The following is a 16,503-nucleotide window of genomic DNA, read 5'->3' as shown; positions in this document are numbered from 1 at the left end:
CTCGCTGGAGGGCGCTACTCTTCGGATCCTTTCTACATTTCCTTGTCTCATTGCCCTTTTCCCTCTATCGTGCGAGTTGCGCAGGAAACAATCAAAGCTTAGCGGCACACATTTTGACTAGAGTCCTAACTGACACTCATGCGCACTTCGCAGCTGGGAACATCCCCTGCATCGATCTCTGTCACTGCTATGGGTGTCTGGTGGCGTGGGCGATGCCCCACTCCACTTTCCTTGTCCGCATCTCTTCTTCAGTAGCTGCCGAAGCGCCATGGTTGCTTCCACGTACGGTGCGTAGCTCTCCTGTAGCACCCCCTCACACGTACCCACACACGCACCTTTTCGCCGCTCTTGACCTCATCCCTTTTTCACTGGCGTCTTCGCTCCTCGTTCTCTTTAGCTCCCCCACCCCCACCCATTCATTACACACAGAGTGTGTGTAGCTTGAGAAAGGAAGAGGCAAGCGGCATACACCCCCCTTCCCCCCCCCCCCCCCACACACGCCAGCTCCATCGAATCAGAGGTGCGCGGGGACAAGACACGCCGACGGTCGCCATGCATCATAAGCGCCGACTCACCGTGCAACCGGTCGACGCGGCTCGCTTCTGCGGCGACAACAACATCGCGGTGGTATCGTTCTTGAACGGCATAAACCACCTCGTCGTCTGTAACCCTGCGGCGGCGGATCAGGACGAGCAACTACCCCTGCCGTCGCGTGTGGTGGTGCACGCGTACGCGGGCGCGCAGCTGGCTGACGCAGCCTTGAGGACTCAGGAGGAGTGTGTCGAGGAAGCAGCCGTCAACCCTGGTGCCGTTGTAGCTTGTCGCGTGACGCCGCTGCGAACCTCGAGGACAAGCCCAACGACTAATCACCTTGTGCAGGCAGAGGGACCGACGAAAATTGTCTTCTTCTGCGGCTGCCAGCGGCTGGCTGAGGTGAGCATCGATGACGGGGCCGCGAGTAAGTGTTCGCTTCCCTTGAAGCTGCACTGGTGCCCCATGCAGTGCTTCCGTGTTGAATCTAAAGACTCTGTTAAGGGTGTGGTGGTGCTGGACATGGCTGCCTTCCTGAAAGATCAGCACACTCTCTGTACCTGTACTCCGCAGCTTGGCAAGCTACAGACGCTCTGCTTCGAAGAAAATGCAATCTGCTGCTTGGGCCCTGGTCGTCCTGGTCACGCTGAGGTGACCGTCATACTCAGCAACGGTGTAGCGGTGGTGTGCGGTGTGCAGCCAGCGGCACCGACGCTTGTGATGTCTACTGCTGAACCGTATGCTGAGGCGGTGGCGGAGCCGTCTGCTTCAGGGGCGCCCCGACAGACCTTCCTTGCGGCGAATGACCGCAGTAGCTTTCACGTACTGCGTACTCTTCAGCTCCCCTCTCGTGTATCGCCGTCTGCAACTCCGCTGCGTGTGGCATGGAGCGGCGCGACAACACTGTGGGCGGTGTACTCGGACGGCTGCGTCGTGGCACTGCAGTGCGGTGAGAAGAGAGAGATCGGCAGCGGCGCCGAGAGCAATGAGGAGCTGCAGCAGCCATCGTCGGTATCTGCGGGCGCCGGCGGAGAAAGCCAGGCCTGGAACTCTATGGTCGTGACACAGGTGCTGGAGGCGCAGCTGATGGCCACCTGGCCCCAAAACAGCGACAGCAACAAGCTTGTCATGGAGGAGGTGCAGATCCACGCCGACCCTCGTGCACCGGTCCTTCACTTCGCCTTTACGACAAAGGACGCTGTTGGCTCAGGACGGCAGCACCTGCGTTACGGTACGGTGCGCCTGCAGGGGGTGTCGCCCGTCGCACAGCTGCAGTGGCGGCAACATCAAGTTTGCTACAGCGAGCAGCTCTACGGTGTACGCTTTGAGCGAGGTCAGTTTCACATTCTCTCGCAAAGCGCACGTGGCACCGGGCCCCTGTACGTCGTGACCCTTCTCACAGACAGACCTGTTGCGTCCTCTGCCGCTGTTAGTGCTGCATTCAGCGCGCCGTCTTTGGCGATGACCGTCATGCAGTGTGCCGAGAGCGAGCTGAGCAGTCACTGTTGTAGCTGTGCAGCTCTACTGAAGGAGCTTCAGGCCGCCGCTCAGCAGCTGACATGCGAGCAAGATGCTGAATTGTTACTGCATCGACTCATGCAGACTCAGCACGCCCTCTACGCTCTCCTGATCCGGCAGCAGCAGTGTACAGGTGTTACAGACTTGGCAGCTAGTGAGAGCTTGCCGCACCGACTGCTGCTGCGTGCCGCTCAGCTGTTTCGAGAGCACTCAGCGTACACCTTGTTTCTGCACCTTGGCATCATGAACACCGTATTGAAGCCGTTGAAAGACGTGCTGCAGCTCAGCGAGGCGACAGCGATGATGGAGGTGGCCCAGTCTGAGTGGAAGTCACTGATGCGCGACACCTTTCGCCGCGAAAGTGTCTATCAAAACACCGTTTCGGAGCTGGCGATGTGGCAAGCGGCAACACCGCTCTGTGTTGAGGTGCTGCTTGACAAGCTGGGCCTGTGCGCTTCGGATGCGTCGCTCACCATGGCGTCGGTGCTTGCCAGGATGGACACTGTCACGCCCGACATGGCGCTCTTCATCCTCTACTACAGCTACGTGGGCTTGGAGCATCGGGCTGTGGCGAATGACGCACAGGCGGTGCCATCGTCGGCCGAACAGCAGCAGCAGCAGCAGCAGCAGCGACAGTGGCGCGAGTCGTTTTTGCTGCTGTTCGGCATGCCCGTCGAGCTGAACACGTGGGCCTTCACGTGCTACGCGGTCGATCACGGGGTCGACCCTACGGAGGCGGCCGAGACCGAGCAGAGGAGCTCGTTTGTCTACGCATTGGGGCCCGCGGTGGAGCACCTCGGCGCACCTCCGTTTGTAAGGCTGCTGGCGCCCGTCGTGAGCGGCCTCGCCCATGTTGCTGCGCTTGACGTCTTGCTTCGGCTGATCCCGACCTGCATCGCAGTGTACACCGGTGCTGGCGAGGATGTTCCGGTCGCAGTGGCGATGCGGCTCCTCTGCGTGGCGGTGCGCGCTGGTTCGTCACGCATGATCGAGGCCCTGTACGAAGTGATGCGTGGGTCCCCGGAGCTGATGCACCTGGCAGCTCAGCCGTTGGCCTACGCGGCACTGCACGCGGGCAGTGTGTCTGCGATGCGTGGGTGGGTGGAGGTTGGGAGCCCGGTGGCGGAGACGATCGAGCACACTTTGCAGTCTGCTGAAGGGGTTCGCCAGCGCGAGGCCGTACTAATCTCCTTTTACATTCTTCTGCAGCGGTACGAGGATGCACTGCAGGTGTGCAGCTCCGCCACTCCCGCAGACGCGACGCAGGCGCAGCGGCTTCAAGTTGTACTATCGTATCTGCGGAGCCTACTCTCGGTCTCGTCGAAGGCGTGGGGAGAGCAGAATCCGACAGTGGTAGCCGACGTCGACCCTCAGCTGCCTGTGGATCAGGCCTCTGCGTTGCCGCTCTGGCGACCAGAAACGCTGGCAGCCCCGCTGTTGCAGGTGAGCTTCTGCGACTTAGCAGAGCAACTGGCGAGGGCTGCTTCATCCGCGGGAGAACACGGCAGCCACAGCGGTGCAGCGGTGGTTGGACTTCGCGGAGCCGCCAGCGCCAGCGGCTCAACAACTGCACCTTCCTCTGGTGCTCTCGGCGACGCCAGTGCTGTGTACCGCTACTCGTATGGTGCTATGGGGAATGGCTTACAGACTCACGCACGACCTCCGCTGTTTCGCCCCTCGACACTGCTCTCGTCTGTCGAGAGAGGATCGAGGGCTGGCAGCAGTGCAGCCTCGTCCTCGTCATCGCCGGGCGCGGCCTTCAGTGCTGCTGCTACTGCAGGCCAGTGCTAGAGTTGGAGGGAACAAGAGTTAGCGGTGGCAAGCAGAGCTTATCTGATGGAGCAGACGCGATCGATAGAAAGGAGTGACGTTGACGTTGGCCCGCCTTCAGAGGTGTGGAGGGTAAAGGAAACGATGGGCGAAAGCGACGGCGGCGCTTTTCTACTAGTGTGCCTCTCTTCTACTCTATTCATCCTTGCGTACGGCGACGGCATCGCCGGACTCGCCCCCCTCCCCCTGCCAGCGCGGCTCACGAGGATGGGGAGGAGGTTGGCTGATAGGAGTGTGGAGTGGGGGGCGACAAAAGAAAATAGGGTTCATTACCAGCGCTGAGGGCGCCCTAGTTTCTTCGATTGCAGAGCTGCCAGGATTCACTCATACGTCGTCTTGAGTAGTCCGACAAATCGGCTTGCTTGGGCGTCTGTCTGGGTGTTGTTTGCTGCGTGCCAAGAGGAAGACTGTTAAACTGCGTTAATGGATTGCACTCCCCCCTTCTTTTCAAGAAACAAAGCGGGGTCGACTCACTCACTCACTCTTCTCTTCCTCCTTTGCGTCTGGCGACCAGGTGAAGGAGGAGAAGATGAGCATACCAGAAGAAGTAGTAAAAGAGGCACCGTTTTGGGGTGCTGCGGCAGCTTTGGCAACAAGTCAGGCAACCTCTTCGTAATGTCTAGCGTATGGTGAATACAGTGCGACAAGAAAGTTCGGCGTATTCAGGTCATCTCACCGTGGGAGGTGCGTGCGTGTGTGTGTGCGGTTGGACATCTTTCACTTCCTCTCTCTGTGCTCCCCTGCACTTTTCCTCTATGCGTTTCCCTCTCCGCCAAGCTCTACCTTTCCCTCTGCCTCCCTGATTCTTCTCCATTCCTCTGCGTTTGTGCCCCCACCTCACCCCACCTCTCGCCCTGTTTTACTCTTGTGGTGTGCGTCTTCTCTTTCTTTCGCTAGTTTCACGGGTGTGTTGCTGCAGCATGTCGTTTTAGAGAGACTCCTTCTCCATCTCTCATTCGATCTGCTATGCTCTGCACCACCTCTTCACCCTACCGAACCTCCGCCTCCGCCTCCCCTTCCGCCCTTACACTCCTCTATGTATATGTTAATGTACCCATATGCGCCTACGCAACCGAACATTAGCGCGCTCCCTGCTGTCATCACCATCGACCACGCTTACTTTCACAACTCACCCTACTGCAGTCTGTGTGAGGAGAGGGGCATACATATTTCAACCGTCACTGCGGCTCAATAGGCTCCTTCTGCTGCTTGCTCTCCCTAAAAGAAAAAACGGGGTCCTTCCCCTTTTCGCTTCGTTGGGCATGTGGGGGGTGCACGTGGTTGTGAACACATACGCAAGCCCGAATCTGCGTGCGTGCGTTTTCTCTCTTTGCTGTACACCTCTCTCTCTACGTGGCCGGTGTTGAACTTCCTCGGTTTCTGCACAATACGCAACGGCTGGAGCAGAACTGCGGCTGTTGACGCTCCCTTTCTCTCTCCCTGTGTAGGATTCCCTTACACTTCTTTCCCACCCTTTCTTTCGTTTGCTCTTTGAAGGGCGCAGTTTGAAGAGGTATCTTGTACTTGACGTGCTGGCACAGCTGCTTGCTTGGTTGTGTGTGTGTGTGTGTGTGTGGGTATTTGTGTGTGCCACGTGGGCTCTCAAGTTGCCTTTTCTTTCTCTCCCTTCCCCCTTTACCCCAAGAGCGAAGCGCAATTCACGCATTAGCCTCTTGCAAGTTTGAGACAGAGCGAAACGGTTACGCGGTTCTCTTTCCCGCGGTGTTGCTCTGCCCTACTCGCCTGATATTTTCGTTTTTTCCTCTCTTCTCCCGCTTCCATTTCTGCCTACTGCCTTGAGTGCTTTTTGTTCTCTCTCTCTCTCTCTTTCGTTCTCTCACTTCCTTACCATACACACGACTGAGCTCTTGGCCCCCCCCCCCCCCCCCCACTGGACCGCTTGTTGTTCACCTTCCCTGCGTGCTTTTGGCGATCTCCCTCCCCCCTCCTCTTCCCCTTCTTCCGCATTCATGAACTCTCCTTCGCAGGTCACGGCTGACCCCACTTTCTCTTCACCTCATCCGTCGGCCCTGTCTGCAGGTACGCCCATTCCATGGCTGCCGCTGCCACCGCCGTCCTCAGCAGGGTCGTCGGCCATGATCGCATCAGATGCGAGCGAGCGCTGGGCAGCCGCGCTGCAGAGCGTGCCCTACCTACACTCCATCCTGGAGGGACCGACATTCACCGTGTACCGGCCGCCCACCGTGATTCAGCTGAGTGAGGCTACGGGTTGCTCCGTCAGCAAGTTGGCCGGCGCATACAGCGACTTGCCGGTCATCACACTCACTAAGATTGTCTCGACCGGTTACCAGGAGAAAGCGGCGCCCGAAGCAGCAGCACTCAGTCTCAACTCCGATGCCTTCGAGTATCTGCAGCTGTCGCCGATGGACGACTCGCTGGAGATGGCCGCCAAGGCGCTGATGGCGCGCCGTCCCGTGCCGGACGCAGAGGAGATCTTTTGGGAGGCCGAATACTGGGAGACGCTGAGCAGAGTTAGGCGTCAGGCGCAAGAGGAGAAGGAGGGCCTCCGCGAGAAGAAGCGGGCTCAGAGGGAGAGGAGGGCAATGATGGGAGCCAGCAACAGCAGTGTCGGGGTGCCGTCGTCGAGGATGGGCGGGGCAACGACGCAGTCCACCATGAACTCGCCCTCGTTCGCTACGCCGCACAGTCGCCAGGGCTCCCTTGGAGGACCGCCCGGCGACTGCGGTGACGGTTCACCCGCGAACCTGCATATACAGACAGCGGCGCAGCGCACCGCAAAGGGTCTACTGCGCCGAGCACGGTACAACGAGGTCCACAACCCGGCCCAGCGCATGCTCGTGCGGTCAGGGTCGCTGTTGTCGCAGAGTAGCGCGACGCAGTCGGTGATTCGCTGCCGCACTCGCCCCCGCCATGACTCTATCACTTCCCTGCATACATTGTCCGGCGCGCGGGGGTTTCAGTATCCCCTGTCATCCTTCGCGAGCGACGATGGGCGAAGCGCAACCAGCGACTCGTTTAGAACCCTACCCACGCACATCGGTCGCAACTGTCCGTCGCGTGAGCTGCTGGCAACCAGTCTGGAGCTCGAGTTGTCTGCATCCGGCGAGCCAGCCAACACAGACACCACCATACGCGTTGACCCTGCGTCAGCCGAGGGAGCGAAGGTTGACACTGCGGCTACTCCTGAAGTATCCCCGCCCCCAAACGACGGCGGTTCACCCATCGCTTCCCGAGAAGTTACGAAGAAGCGGGCACCTAGCGCTTTGGCGGCCGCGTCACTGCACTCGTTGTCCTCTATGCAGGCTTTGTCGAATCACTCTCCAGGCTGCCGGCGACGCCGTAGCACGAATAGTCTCATCCGCACCAGCACCACCTCTCCGAAGACCTGGGCCATGGTTCGGAACTCCGCGACACATGCCCCGCCGACCAACCCAACCCCCATGCCGCTCTCAGAGCCACTTGCACTGGAGCGCACTCCGCCGTCGCCGCTGCGGGGCAGAAGTAGCAGAAAAAACAAAGACACGTCCCTTTCACCTCGACCTGCAGGTGCAAAGTGTAGGCGTGTGGGGAAGAAGCGGCCAGAGGCCGAGGGAGAGTCCGAGGAGTGTGGTGGGGCTTCGGGACTGCAACCTCAGCTCCTCTCTCTCTCGAAGATGCATCGAAGGTCTGGTGGGCAGTCCTCGACTGGTGTATCTCCCGCGACGGTGGATGCGCAGCCGAACTCTCGGTGCACCACAGCACGACCCTCGTCCGGCACCATCAATAGATCAGCTACTACCAGCCCCTGCTCGCGCCCTTCGGGGGGCACGCCTAGAAAGTCACCCCAGACTGCACCCGTGACTACTGCCGCAGTAGGAGCGAGTAGAATAAAGAGCTCGTTTGCCGCACCGTCTCGGGTAGCGCGAGAAGCCACTGTCAAAGCCTCAACTAGCAGCGTCGGTGCACCTTCCACCGCAGCTGACGCAAAGGTGAAGAAGGGCGGGGTCAAGAGAGTCGCGACCAAGGCTGATCTGAAGCTTATGCCTCTGCATCCGAATACAGCTCAACCGCTGCCTGGATGCCGCGTGGATGGTGATTCTGTTCCGACCAAGGACTTGAGTCATTCCTCGATGCCACCACGTACTGCTGCAGTGACAGCTACGGCATCGTCTGCGCTACCGCATCTTTCTATCTCTTCCTCGATTCTGCAGAAAGCTCGAGTGCCACTTGCACCGGTGCCCATGCCGCCGCCGCAAGCAGGGCCCGCTGCCATGCCATCGGCTATCACCACCATCTCCGCTGTCACGACGCCCTCACCGAATAGCACGACGCCACGAAGGACGGCAATAACTGTGCCCTCGTCGCGCGCCCCGACTCGAGAGGTAACCCTGTCGCTGCACTTTGAGCAGGCCGCGGTGGACATGCGTGCCGCGTCGCCGGCAGCCTCCAAAGGTGGTGCTGCCACAGCGTCGTCCACAACATCACGTATGACCGTCGCTCCGCCTACAGCTCCGAAGCCATCCTCCACTGTCGCAACTCCGCGCAGAAATGGTGAGGTGCCGCTCGCAAGCGACCACCACACTACGGCGACGACGAGTGAAAGGAGCGCCAAGGGGGAGGCGGCAACACCACCTGCAGTGGTGTCTGACACTGCTTCAGAGGATGACGCGGTACCGGCTCAGCTGGGCAACGACCGGGCAGACGAGAGTGCTACGGTGCCTCCCTCTTCCTCCTTTACTCTTCCTACTGCTCCTGTTGCTGGACGAGACGCACGTAGCGCATCCCAGGGCGGTGCGGTGGCCGGCTCGGGGCCTTCGCAAAACGAAGTCAAGAAGAAAGCGTCCAGTTGCTGCGCCGTCACGTAGCGGCTCCTGTGTACATCAGGCTTCCCCTCTTTTTTTATTCTCTATGATTGAGGACAGTTCCAGTAAGCGCGCAGCCCTGCGAATCCGCAGGCACCCAAGGCTCTTGAGCGTTGAAAGATAATGTCAGCGGGCAAAAGCGTGATTGTGATGAGAGGAGGCGCGTCGTGGAGCGCACTGACACAAGGCATATGTGCCCCCTCCTCCCCCCTCCCCCCACCCACCCACACACGGTGCATAATTTGACGTAAACGCGCAGACAAAAACTGCTCTAATGCGCCAGTATACTCCCCCCCCAGAGAAGGAAGAAAGAGGACCGAAGAGGTCAAATCCACCACCCTCGGCTGCTCTTGCTTCCCCAAACTCCGCATTTCATCTCTCCTTGAATTGCACCCGGACTGTCTCCGCGCTCCCTTCGAGGTGAGGGAGACAGAGAGTCACCTTCACAGCCGCTGCTTTCCCTGCTCACTACTCTTACTGTCCCTAGCACGGATGTCAACTCTCTCTCTCTGCCTGCCTGTCTGTCTGTCTGTTTCTCCTTTTTGTCGTTGTTGCACACACACACACACATACGCCTACACATATGCCTACACAAACTGGTTCGTTTCCGCTGCTCCGCTTCGCTCTCTTCGCCATTTCACAAGTATGTGAGCGCATAATTTTTTTTTCTCCCCTATGCCCACATGCATACACACGCACGCGTGTACCCATCATGGCCACAGTGACGATAGATGAGAAATGAAATCAAAGCAAGGTGTTGCTCCCCCTCTCTCTCACCCAATGTCAGGCGATACACAATGGCTTACAACCCTCCTCCTTCTTCCCTATCTGCTTTCACCTCCCACCGCCCACGCCCAGCACGCAAGCGTTAATGCACGCGCTTTTTTTTCTTCGTCCTGCGCCTCAGTTTCTTTGATGCCGTTGGCTAGCGCCGTGTTCTTTGCCCCCCACCCCCCCCTTCCCCTCTTCCTGTCGACTTCTTCGCCCGCTCCACACGGACGACGGCAATGACATCCACGACAGTGCCGTCTCGGAGCATTTCACCGTGGCCGCTCTAACCAAACCACCTAATTCTCTGCCTCCCCCCTTTTTTTTTTTGCTTCGCCCCTCCGAGAAAAAGAAAACAGGAGAGATGCCTCTTTTCTTCTCTTACCAAGTCGCCGCTAGCTCTCCACACATGACGCCCGAACACAGAGACGCAGGCTACCCATCAGCGCTCCCTCTGCAAGCAGCGTGTCTTGTGGTAGCGTGCAGAGCATGGCCGATCTTGTCGGCTTCATCACCAAGGTGGGGCCCATGGACGAGGTGATTGCTCAGACCAAGAATGAGGCAGCAGTTTTGCAGTGCGAGGACAGCATTGCCGGCGTTGAGAAGCTGGTGTGACGCGTCGCCATGTTTTCGCATGACGAATACACCGACGCCAGCCCCGGTACTACAAACATCCGTTGCGCTACATAGAAGCGAAGACCATCTTCATTTTTGGCGTTTGCCCACCGAGCCTGTCTGCGCTAAACCCGGTGATCGACGCCATCTTTGACGCCTAAAACGCGTGAGCGGTGCTCTACAGCCCTGTGAGTGCATCGGTGATACGTGAAGAGGTGTCATGGCGGGGTCGCACAAAAGACATGTGCCCAGGTTCACAAGATGTAGCACATTTTTGGGCGCCTCGATCGAGACCATCATCCCGCGCTTGCAGCACCATAAGAAGGACATCGGTATTGTACCAGTCGCGGTGTCGTACCTGTCCTTTGCCCACGTTGTGCAAATCGCGTCCTTTGCCGCTCTCGGTATTGCCAAGGCGACGGTCAACCACCAGATGGCGTGGGGCGAGTTCCTCGTCGTCGCGATCTCGACAGACGCCGTGTGCTTCGGCAACGAGGACCAGGGCCCAGAGCTGCACTACGCGCTCTTCGACGGGCCAGAGGAGCTTAAGAGCTGGCGGCGGGAGGGCACAAGCACAAAGTTATCAGCGACTACCTCAGGGGCAAGCTCAGCGTTCCACGGATGTTGCCATTCAGCCACTACACCAGCTCTGAGGAGAACTTCCGCGACTACAAGAGGGCGCGGTGCAGATGATACGTGGTGCTGTGCGGTCGGTGGACTCGCTACTTCCTTCAACCGAGCCTGAAGGGGCGGCTCCGCTGTCGGGCGCGTTAATGTCGTACGCCACCACATTCTTGTGCAGGATATCGGCACATGCACTGGAGCTCCTGCGAAACTGCGCCCCGAGGTTGGCTTTGCCAGCATCGGCTACGAGTAAAGTGTGGCTTGGCTTTCTCACTCTCCTCACTCGTTTCTGCGTTGGGGGTCTCTCGCGTCAGCGGCACGGCAGCCTTTGAACCATGCGGAGATGCCCCAATCCTGTACAAGACAAGGAAAAGCAACAGAGGACTGCCAGCGCATGTGCGTGTCTGTGCGTGCGTGTGTGTTTTGACTCTGAGGATTGCAGGGGGATTGAGGCAAATCTATAAAGGAAGAGTGGTATACAACAATCCAAGCAGGGTTGCCATTCTCACAGGTGTCGTGTGTATTCGGCTTTCCTTTTGGGTGTTATGCGGGTGACATGCAGGGGGCAATGGAAAGCGTGGGTCAAGCGAGAACTGGGCTGGGCTGGGCAGTGTGGGGTGGGGGGAAGTGGGGAGGGACACCTGAGCGCTGCTGAACGTCGCGGCGCGTGTGAGTGGGGCGTGTCGAAAGGACGGCGCTACAGGTGCCGTGCGCGTGCTTGAGAGAAGAGGTTGATGCTGACGCTCATGCGCGCACAACATGCAGTCCGATCTGCAACACACTTGTTCTTCATAGTTTGTTTTTTCCTTTCCTCGGCGCATGGGCTCGGCTTCCATCTCCAGCACTGCCTTTGGTCAAGAGAAGAGGTGGCGCTGTGCGACTGTGGGTGGGCCATCCGATGCTCATGCGTGCATTTTGCTGTCCACATGATGGAGTGGCCACCCTGCCAGATGTCCGCTGTTGGACGTCTTCACCTGTACAATGCAGCATCACTCCAGCGCTTCCCTCCGCCCTTCGTTCTCATCCTTTGTTTTTGAGAGTGGGCTGTCAGTGCAACTATGGAGCTCCCTATGCCTTTCGTATGTGTGTACGCGTCCACTCGGGCCTTGTGTGTTTTTTTATGTACGTCGGAATGCATTGCTCCCCTCTTCGCTCCATCGCCGAAGCGAGTGCGCTCTTGAGAGTTCGTGCAAGGCGCGTGTAGATCATAACAGAGGGCGATAGCGGCGAAGGGGGCCAACCGCAAACTCGGGCGCCTTTATCTACGGCATGATTTTTTTCCCCTCTTTTCTTGTGCTGTTGTGTTATCGTTTTCTCCGCACCACCGTGCCGTGTGTGTGTGTGTGTGTGTGTTTGCCTCTGCTTCCGCCTCCCCTCTCCCCCCTCCCCCCTCGGTCTCTAGAAGCTTCTTTTGCCTTTCGGTGTGTACTGGCCCGTAGCTGCAGGAGGCGCAGGCGCAGGCAGTCGCAGAGATCGCGCAAGAGGTCAAACCCGCCCATTACAAACGAAGAGCTGAAAAGCATCAAGAGAAAAAAGTGGAGGTGAAGTGAACAAAGAGGGCTGCTGAAGGGAAGCCCGACGGAGCACTTTGACTGCGTCTTGCGCTCTGCTACAGCAAGGCCGACAGACTCAGAGAGTAGGAAAGGGGGGGGGGAACACACTTTCCTCTTCACTCGCCGGTTAGCCTCTCAATCCCTCTGCAGCAAAACATCGCCTGGTGTGTTGTTTTGTGTGTGTGTGTGTGTTTCTTCTTATTCTTGAGTGATTATGCGCATACGTATGCAGGCATGTGCGCGTCTCTGCCCTGGTCATACTGACATTTTCCATTCACTTGCATTGTTTCTTTTCGTTCCTTCCCTCCTCGTCGATGTGGCAGCGTGACGCATGGCCGAGGAGGCAACAACGACGACACGTCAATCACCTTCGGCCTCGCTCCCCTCTTTCTCTGTGTAGGTGCGAGACTGTTGTTGGTGACTGTGCATTGGCGCTACTTGCGCTTGACCAGATCTCTCTTTTGTTTTAGCGTGTGTGTCGCGGCTGATACTCGGTGCACTGGGTCTTTTTCGAGCTTCCCATCGATAAATCACTTTTTAGACCCACATTACCTCATTTGCCGACGCGACTGTGCGTGTGCGTGTGCTTCATCGCTGGCCGCTCACTGTGCCAACTGCTCCCAGAGATTCGCCTCAATTCAACCGTACACACCTTTTCTCTTTGAGTCTGTAGATTGCGCGGGCACGCTCTCGTATCCACGCTGATTTTCCTCATTTTTCCGCACATGTCAGGGCGCTCGTACGCGGAGATGATGTCGCGGCCGTCGGCGCTCCGCAAACCGCTTCTCTACACGCCGGCGTCGTCGAGGGTGAGGCCAGCGTCGTCCCCACGACGACGGCAGCGGCCGCCGCTGCAAACCCGCTTGCCCGCTCCGACCATCGCGGACTCCCCTAGGCGTCTACTCTCGTACTACTTGTCCAAGGCGGCGTACAACACGCACACGGAGGAGGACGAGAGCGACAGCGCTGCATCTGCTACCGCCAGCGACGGCGATAATGCGATGAGAGGATGGAAACAGGGCGCAGGCGACGGCCAAGGCGCCGTGAGTGATGAACTACCGCCACCACCGTCGTACTCCTCAGAGTTTCTCCGGTCTCCGCCGTCCCGGAGTATACAACGCAACACCGGCACCTCAGCAGCCATCCCACCTCCCTCTCCGCACTGCCACCCAGCCGGTTCCGTCGTACCGTCTGCCTCAGGCGCAATCAACGTGGTCACTGCCATCCGACAAGCAGAGAAAAGCATTGACCTCAGTGAAAAGCGGACGTTGGCGGGGTCACTCACCCCACTCCCACCAGCACCGGCGGCAGCCTTGTCGCAGTCCGTGGAGCAGGCGCCGTCCCCTACCACACCGACGCTCCCCATGTCACACCTCACTGTGTACACGGAGGCGCAGCGCCGCGTGTTCGAGGAGCAGGTGATGCAGCAGGTGGAAGCACTTCTGCAGGCACAGCGGAGTGAGAGTCATGCCGAGCTGGAGGCTTATCGTGTGACAGCCGCAGAGGCCCAGGCCACGCTCCAAGCGGTGGAGGAGGCCTTAGGAGAGCAGATAGGCGATATGCGGCGCTGCAACGGCGGTAGGGCTTGGGACACCGGTACGTGCGTGCACGGCCGTCTCGATAGCTATGTGGCGGGCAGCGAGATCTCTCCCACACTGAAAGTTCTGTCGCCGCCGCCGTTCACCCTGTCAGTAGATGCACTGGCTCTAGAGATGTCTAGCGTCGCCGCAGCGGCGGCGAAACCGGCAACCGAACAGCTGCTCGACGCTATCATGAGCATTGAAGAGGGTCAACATGTTCCAGAGGTGTTACAGCAGGTTATGGAGCAGCTCCACCATAACCTGGCGCGTGCACTTGTTCCGTCAGTCGTGAACTATGTGAACCAGCAGCAGCAGCTGCTGCACGGGCAAGGGACTGCCGCGGCGGTGGAGTCTGGGGTGTCAGTCGCGGATTCGACGGGCAACGGTGCTCCTCGCGACGCCGACGAGCTACTGCGCACGCACGCAGAGGTGGCAGCACTTCAGGAGGAGGTCCACGCGTTGCGTCGCACGCTGCGCAGTCGAGACACCGTCTTCGTAAACAAGGACGCTAGTTCCCCTAATGGTCTTGCTCTTCCCACGTCCCCCATCGTTTCGTCCAACGCACAGATGCATCCCTCGCAGGAGGGGCTGGTCTACGCGCTGCAGAACCGCTTGTTTTCTGAATGCCATGCCATGCTGACGCGCAGCCGCCACGAGGCGCTCTTGCTGCGCTGCTCGCTGGAGGAGGAGAAGCGCCAGCACTTTCTGACGCGCTTACGCCTGCTGAAACCTACGCATCCTCTCGCACCACAGAAATCTAGCACTGCTGTCTCAACTGCTGACGCTGCTGATGGCCATGTCGAGCGGCACAACGCTCCTACTAGCTTAGGGGCGGACCGCGGCGGCAGCGACGGCATCCGTTCATCTCCCGAGCCACACAGCTGTAGTGGCTCTTCGCCAGTAATGCGTGGTTCATCAGCAACGCGCAGCCCACCTTCATCTGTTCCTGACGCCGGCGACTCTCCTCGCTCGCAAGCGCGCGCGACAGCCGTGCAGTCTGCGGGCTCTCTGCTGAGTGGCGTGCACCACGTAGCCCCACGCCGCTGGACTCCCGCACGCAGCCCGCTTGAACTCGCATCTGACAGTGGAAGGGCAGGCGAGCATGACGGAGATGGTGATATGGAGGATAATGCTTCGGTGGGGCATTCACCTGCGCTACGTCATATGCCTTCACGGTCGTCTCAACTGCTATCCTCCGACCCTAACCACAATGCGACACGCATGGCGGCCTCTCTGCAGGCCGCCATGCGTGTCGCAGAGGAAGTCCTGCACACAACGGCACCCGCAACGTACACCGCGAGAGGGCCGGCCCATCCGTATTATCGGGAAGAGAGCAGCGGTGTTGCGAGAGCATGGCAACACAGCCGCGGTAGCGGCGGTGCAAGCGCAGGCTCTCCAGCGAGCGACGATGGCGCCCTGTCATCTTGGCGCCGCGGAGAGTGCCTTGGGCAGCCGCCACGTGCGCGGGAGCGCGCCGTATCTTTTCTCGACCCCTCTGACGCCTTCACTGAGGACGTGCATCACACCGCACCACCGCTCACGTCTGAGCGCTTAGCAGGTACCTCATCACGCAGCGAGCCTTCTGGATCGTCATTCACTCGCGTGCTGGCCAGTCAAGGCGGCAACACAAGCACGAGCATGGACCCCATCTCGAGCTCTACTCTCGCGATGCGGTGGGACGGCTCGGCTGCCGCTACAGAAGCTGCGCCGGCGCTGCCCAGTGACGCTTACGAGAGGCGAGTCTGGAGCAAGACAGTAGAGTTGCTGAGCCGCTACTCCGTCGCCTAGTGGAGGGGGGGGAGCAGGGGCGGGCGATCGTGTGCGCGTGGACGTGGCGGCCACTTGCAGGCGCAGCACCGTTGCTTGCATGTGCGTGAGGACGCACAGACACGAGTACAGATGCACCGATGCAGCAACCACGTCAAGAGCAAGAATGACGAGAAAAGCAGTGGGTGCAGTGGTGCTTTCCCCCCTCTCTCTTTCTCTCACGTTACTTGACCTGTTCGACTGTAGCAAATAGTAAGCGCGGCAAAGAGAATGACGTGTCGCTCCGTCGCCGCGGTGGCTTCATGGTCTCTACGTTTCTTCAAACTTTGGCAATTGAGGGGGAGGCACGATGCCGTCCTCTCCACCTATGAAGTGCGTGCCTGTGTTCGAGTGCTTGCGCATTCACATTAACCCCTCTTCCCCACCCCGACCCATTCATCGATCCATTCAACAGCCATGGCTGTGCAAACATTGAGACGACTCTCTCTCTCTCTTCCCGCCTGTTCCTGTGATGTCTATGGCCCACCTCAGCTCATATGTGTGTGGATTACTCCGAACTCTCCCCTCCACTCCCTGCGTCCCTATATTGCATAGCCATTCCCTCCTCCACTGCCGGGACTGCAGAAAACCGGCAATCCCGGCAGTGTGGTCATTGTCTCTGGATGCGACTCGAGCGCCACCGAGGACATTCTCGCGACCGCGCTCTCTTGTCTTTTCTTTTGCTAATGTGCCTCTTCTGAGGTTCTTTGTAGACTATATCGGTGCTGCCTCGCAGCGTTCTCTCCGAGCTGCCCTGCATCATCCAAGCCGTCCGGCTCCGATCTACTTGCTGCTGTGGATCCCAACTCCTTGGCGTGATTGGTACCCCCCCTCTCTCTGCCTAACTCCTACACC

General features: G+C 59.1%; 3 protein-coding genes across 3 annotated transcripts; all 3 read left to right on the top strand.

The window, feature by feature from the left end:
• Positions 1–552: 552 nt before the first annotated feature.
• LPMP_322920 (hypothetical protein) lies at positions 553–3,840 on the top strand (the record flags this gene model as incomplete). Its single annotated transcript, XM_010703675.1, has 1 exon — positions 553–3,840. The coding sequence occupies one exon, from the start codon at positions 553–555 to the stop codon at positions 3,838–3,840; it is 3,288 nt and encodes a 1,095-aa protein (XP_010701977.1).
• Positions 3,841–5,849: 2,009 nt separating this feature from the next.
• LPMP_322910 (hypothetical protein) lies at positions 5,850–8,705 on the top strand (the record flags this gene model as incomplete). The annotated part of the gene is made up of 1 exon (XM_010703674.1): positions 5,850–8,705. One exon carries the CDS (start codon positions 5,850–5,852, stop codon positions 8,703–8,705), a length of 2,856 nt encoding a protein of 951 aa, XP_010701976.1.
• A 4,282-nt stretch (positions 8,706–12,987) lies between these two features.
• LPMP_322900 (hypothetical protein) lies at positions 12,988–15,630 on the top strand (the record flags this gene model as incomplete). The annotated part of the gene is made up of 1 exon (XM_010703673.1): positions 12,988–15,630. One exon carries the CDS (start codon positions 12,988–12,990, stop codon positions 15,628–15,630), a length of 2,643 nt encoding a protein of 880 aa, XP_010701975.1.
• Positions 15,631–16,503: the final 873 nt, after the last annotated feature.

Source organism: Leishmania panamensis (assembly GCF_000755165.1).
Source record: "Leishmania panamensis strain MHOM/PA/94/PSC-1 chromosome 32 sequence".
Classification (NCBI taxonomy): domain Eukaryota; phylum Euglenozoa; class Kinetoplastea; order Trypanosomatida; family Trypanosomatidae; genus Leishmania; species Leishmania panamensis.
Note: the sequence above shows the minus strand (reverse complement) of the source record. Positions and strands in the feature narration are given on the sequence as shown.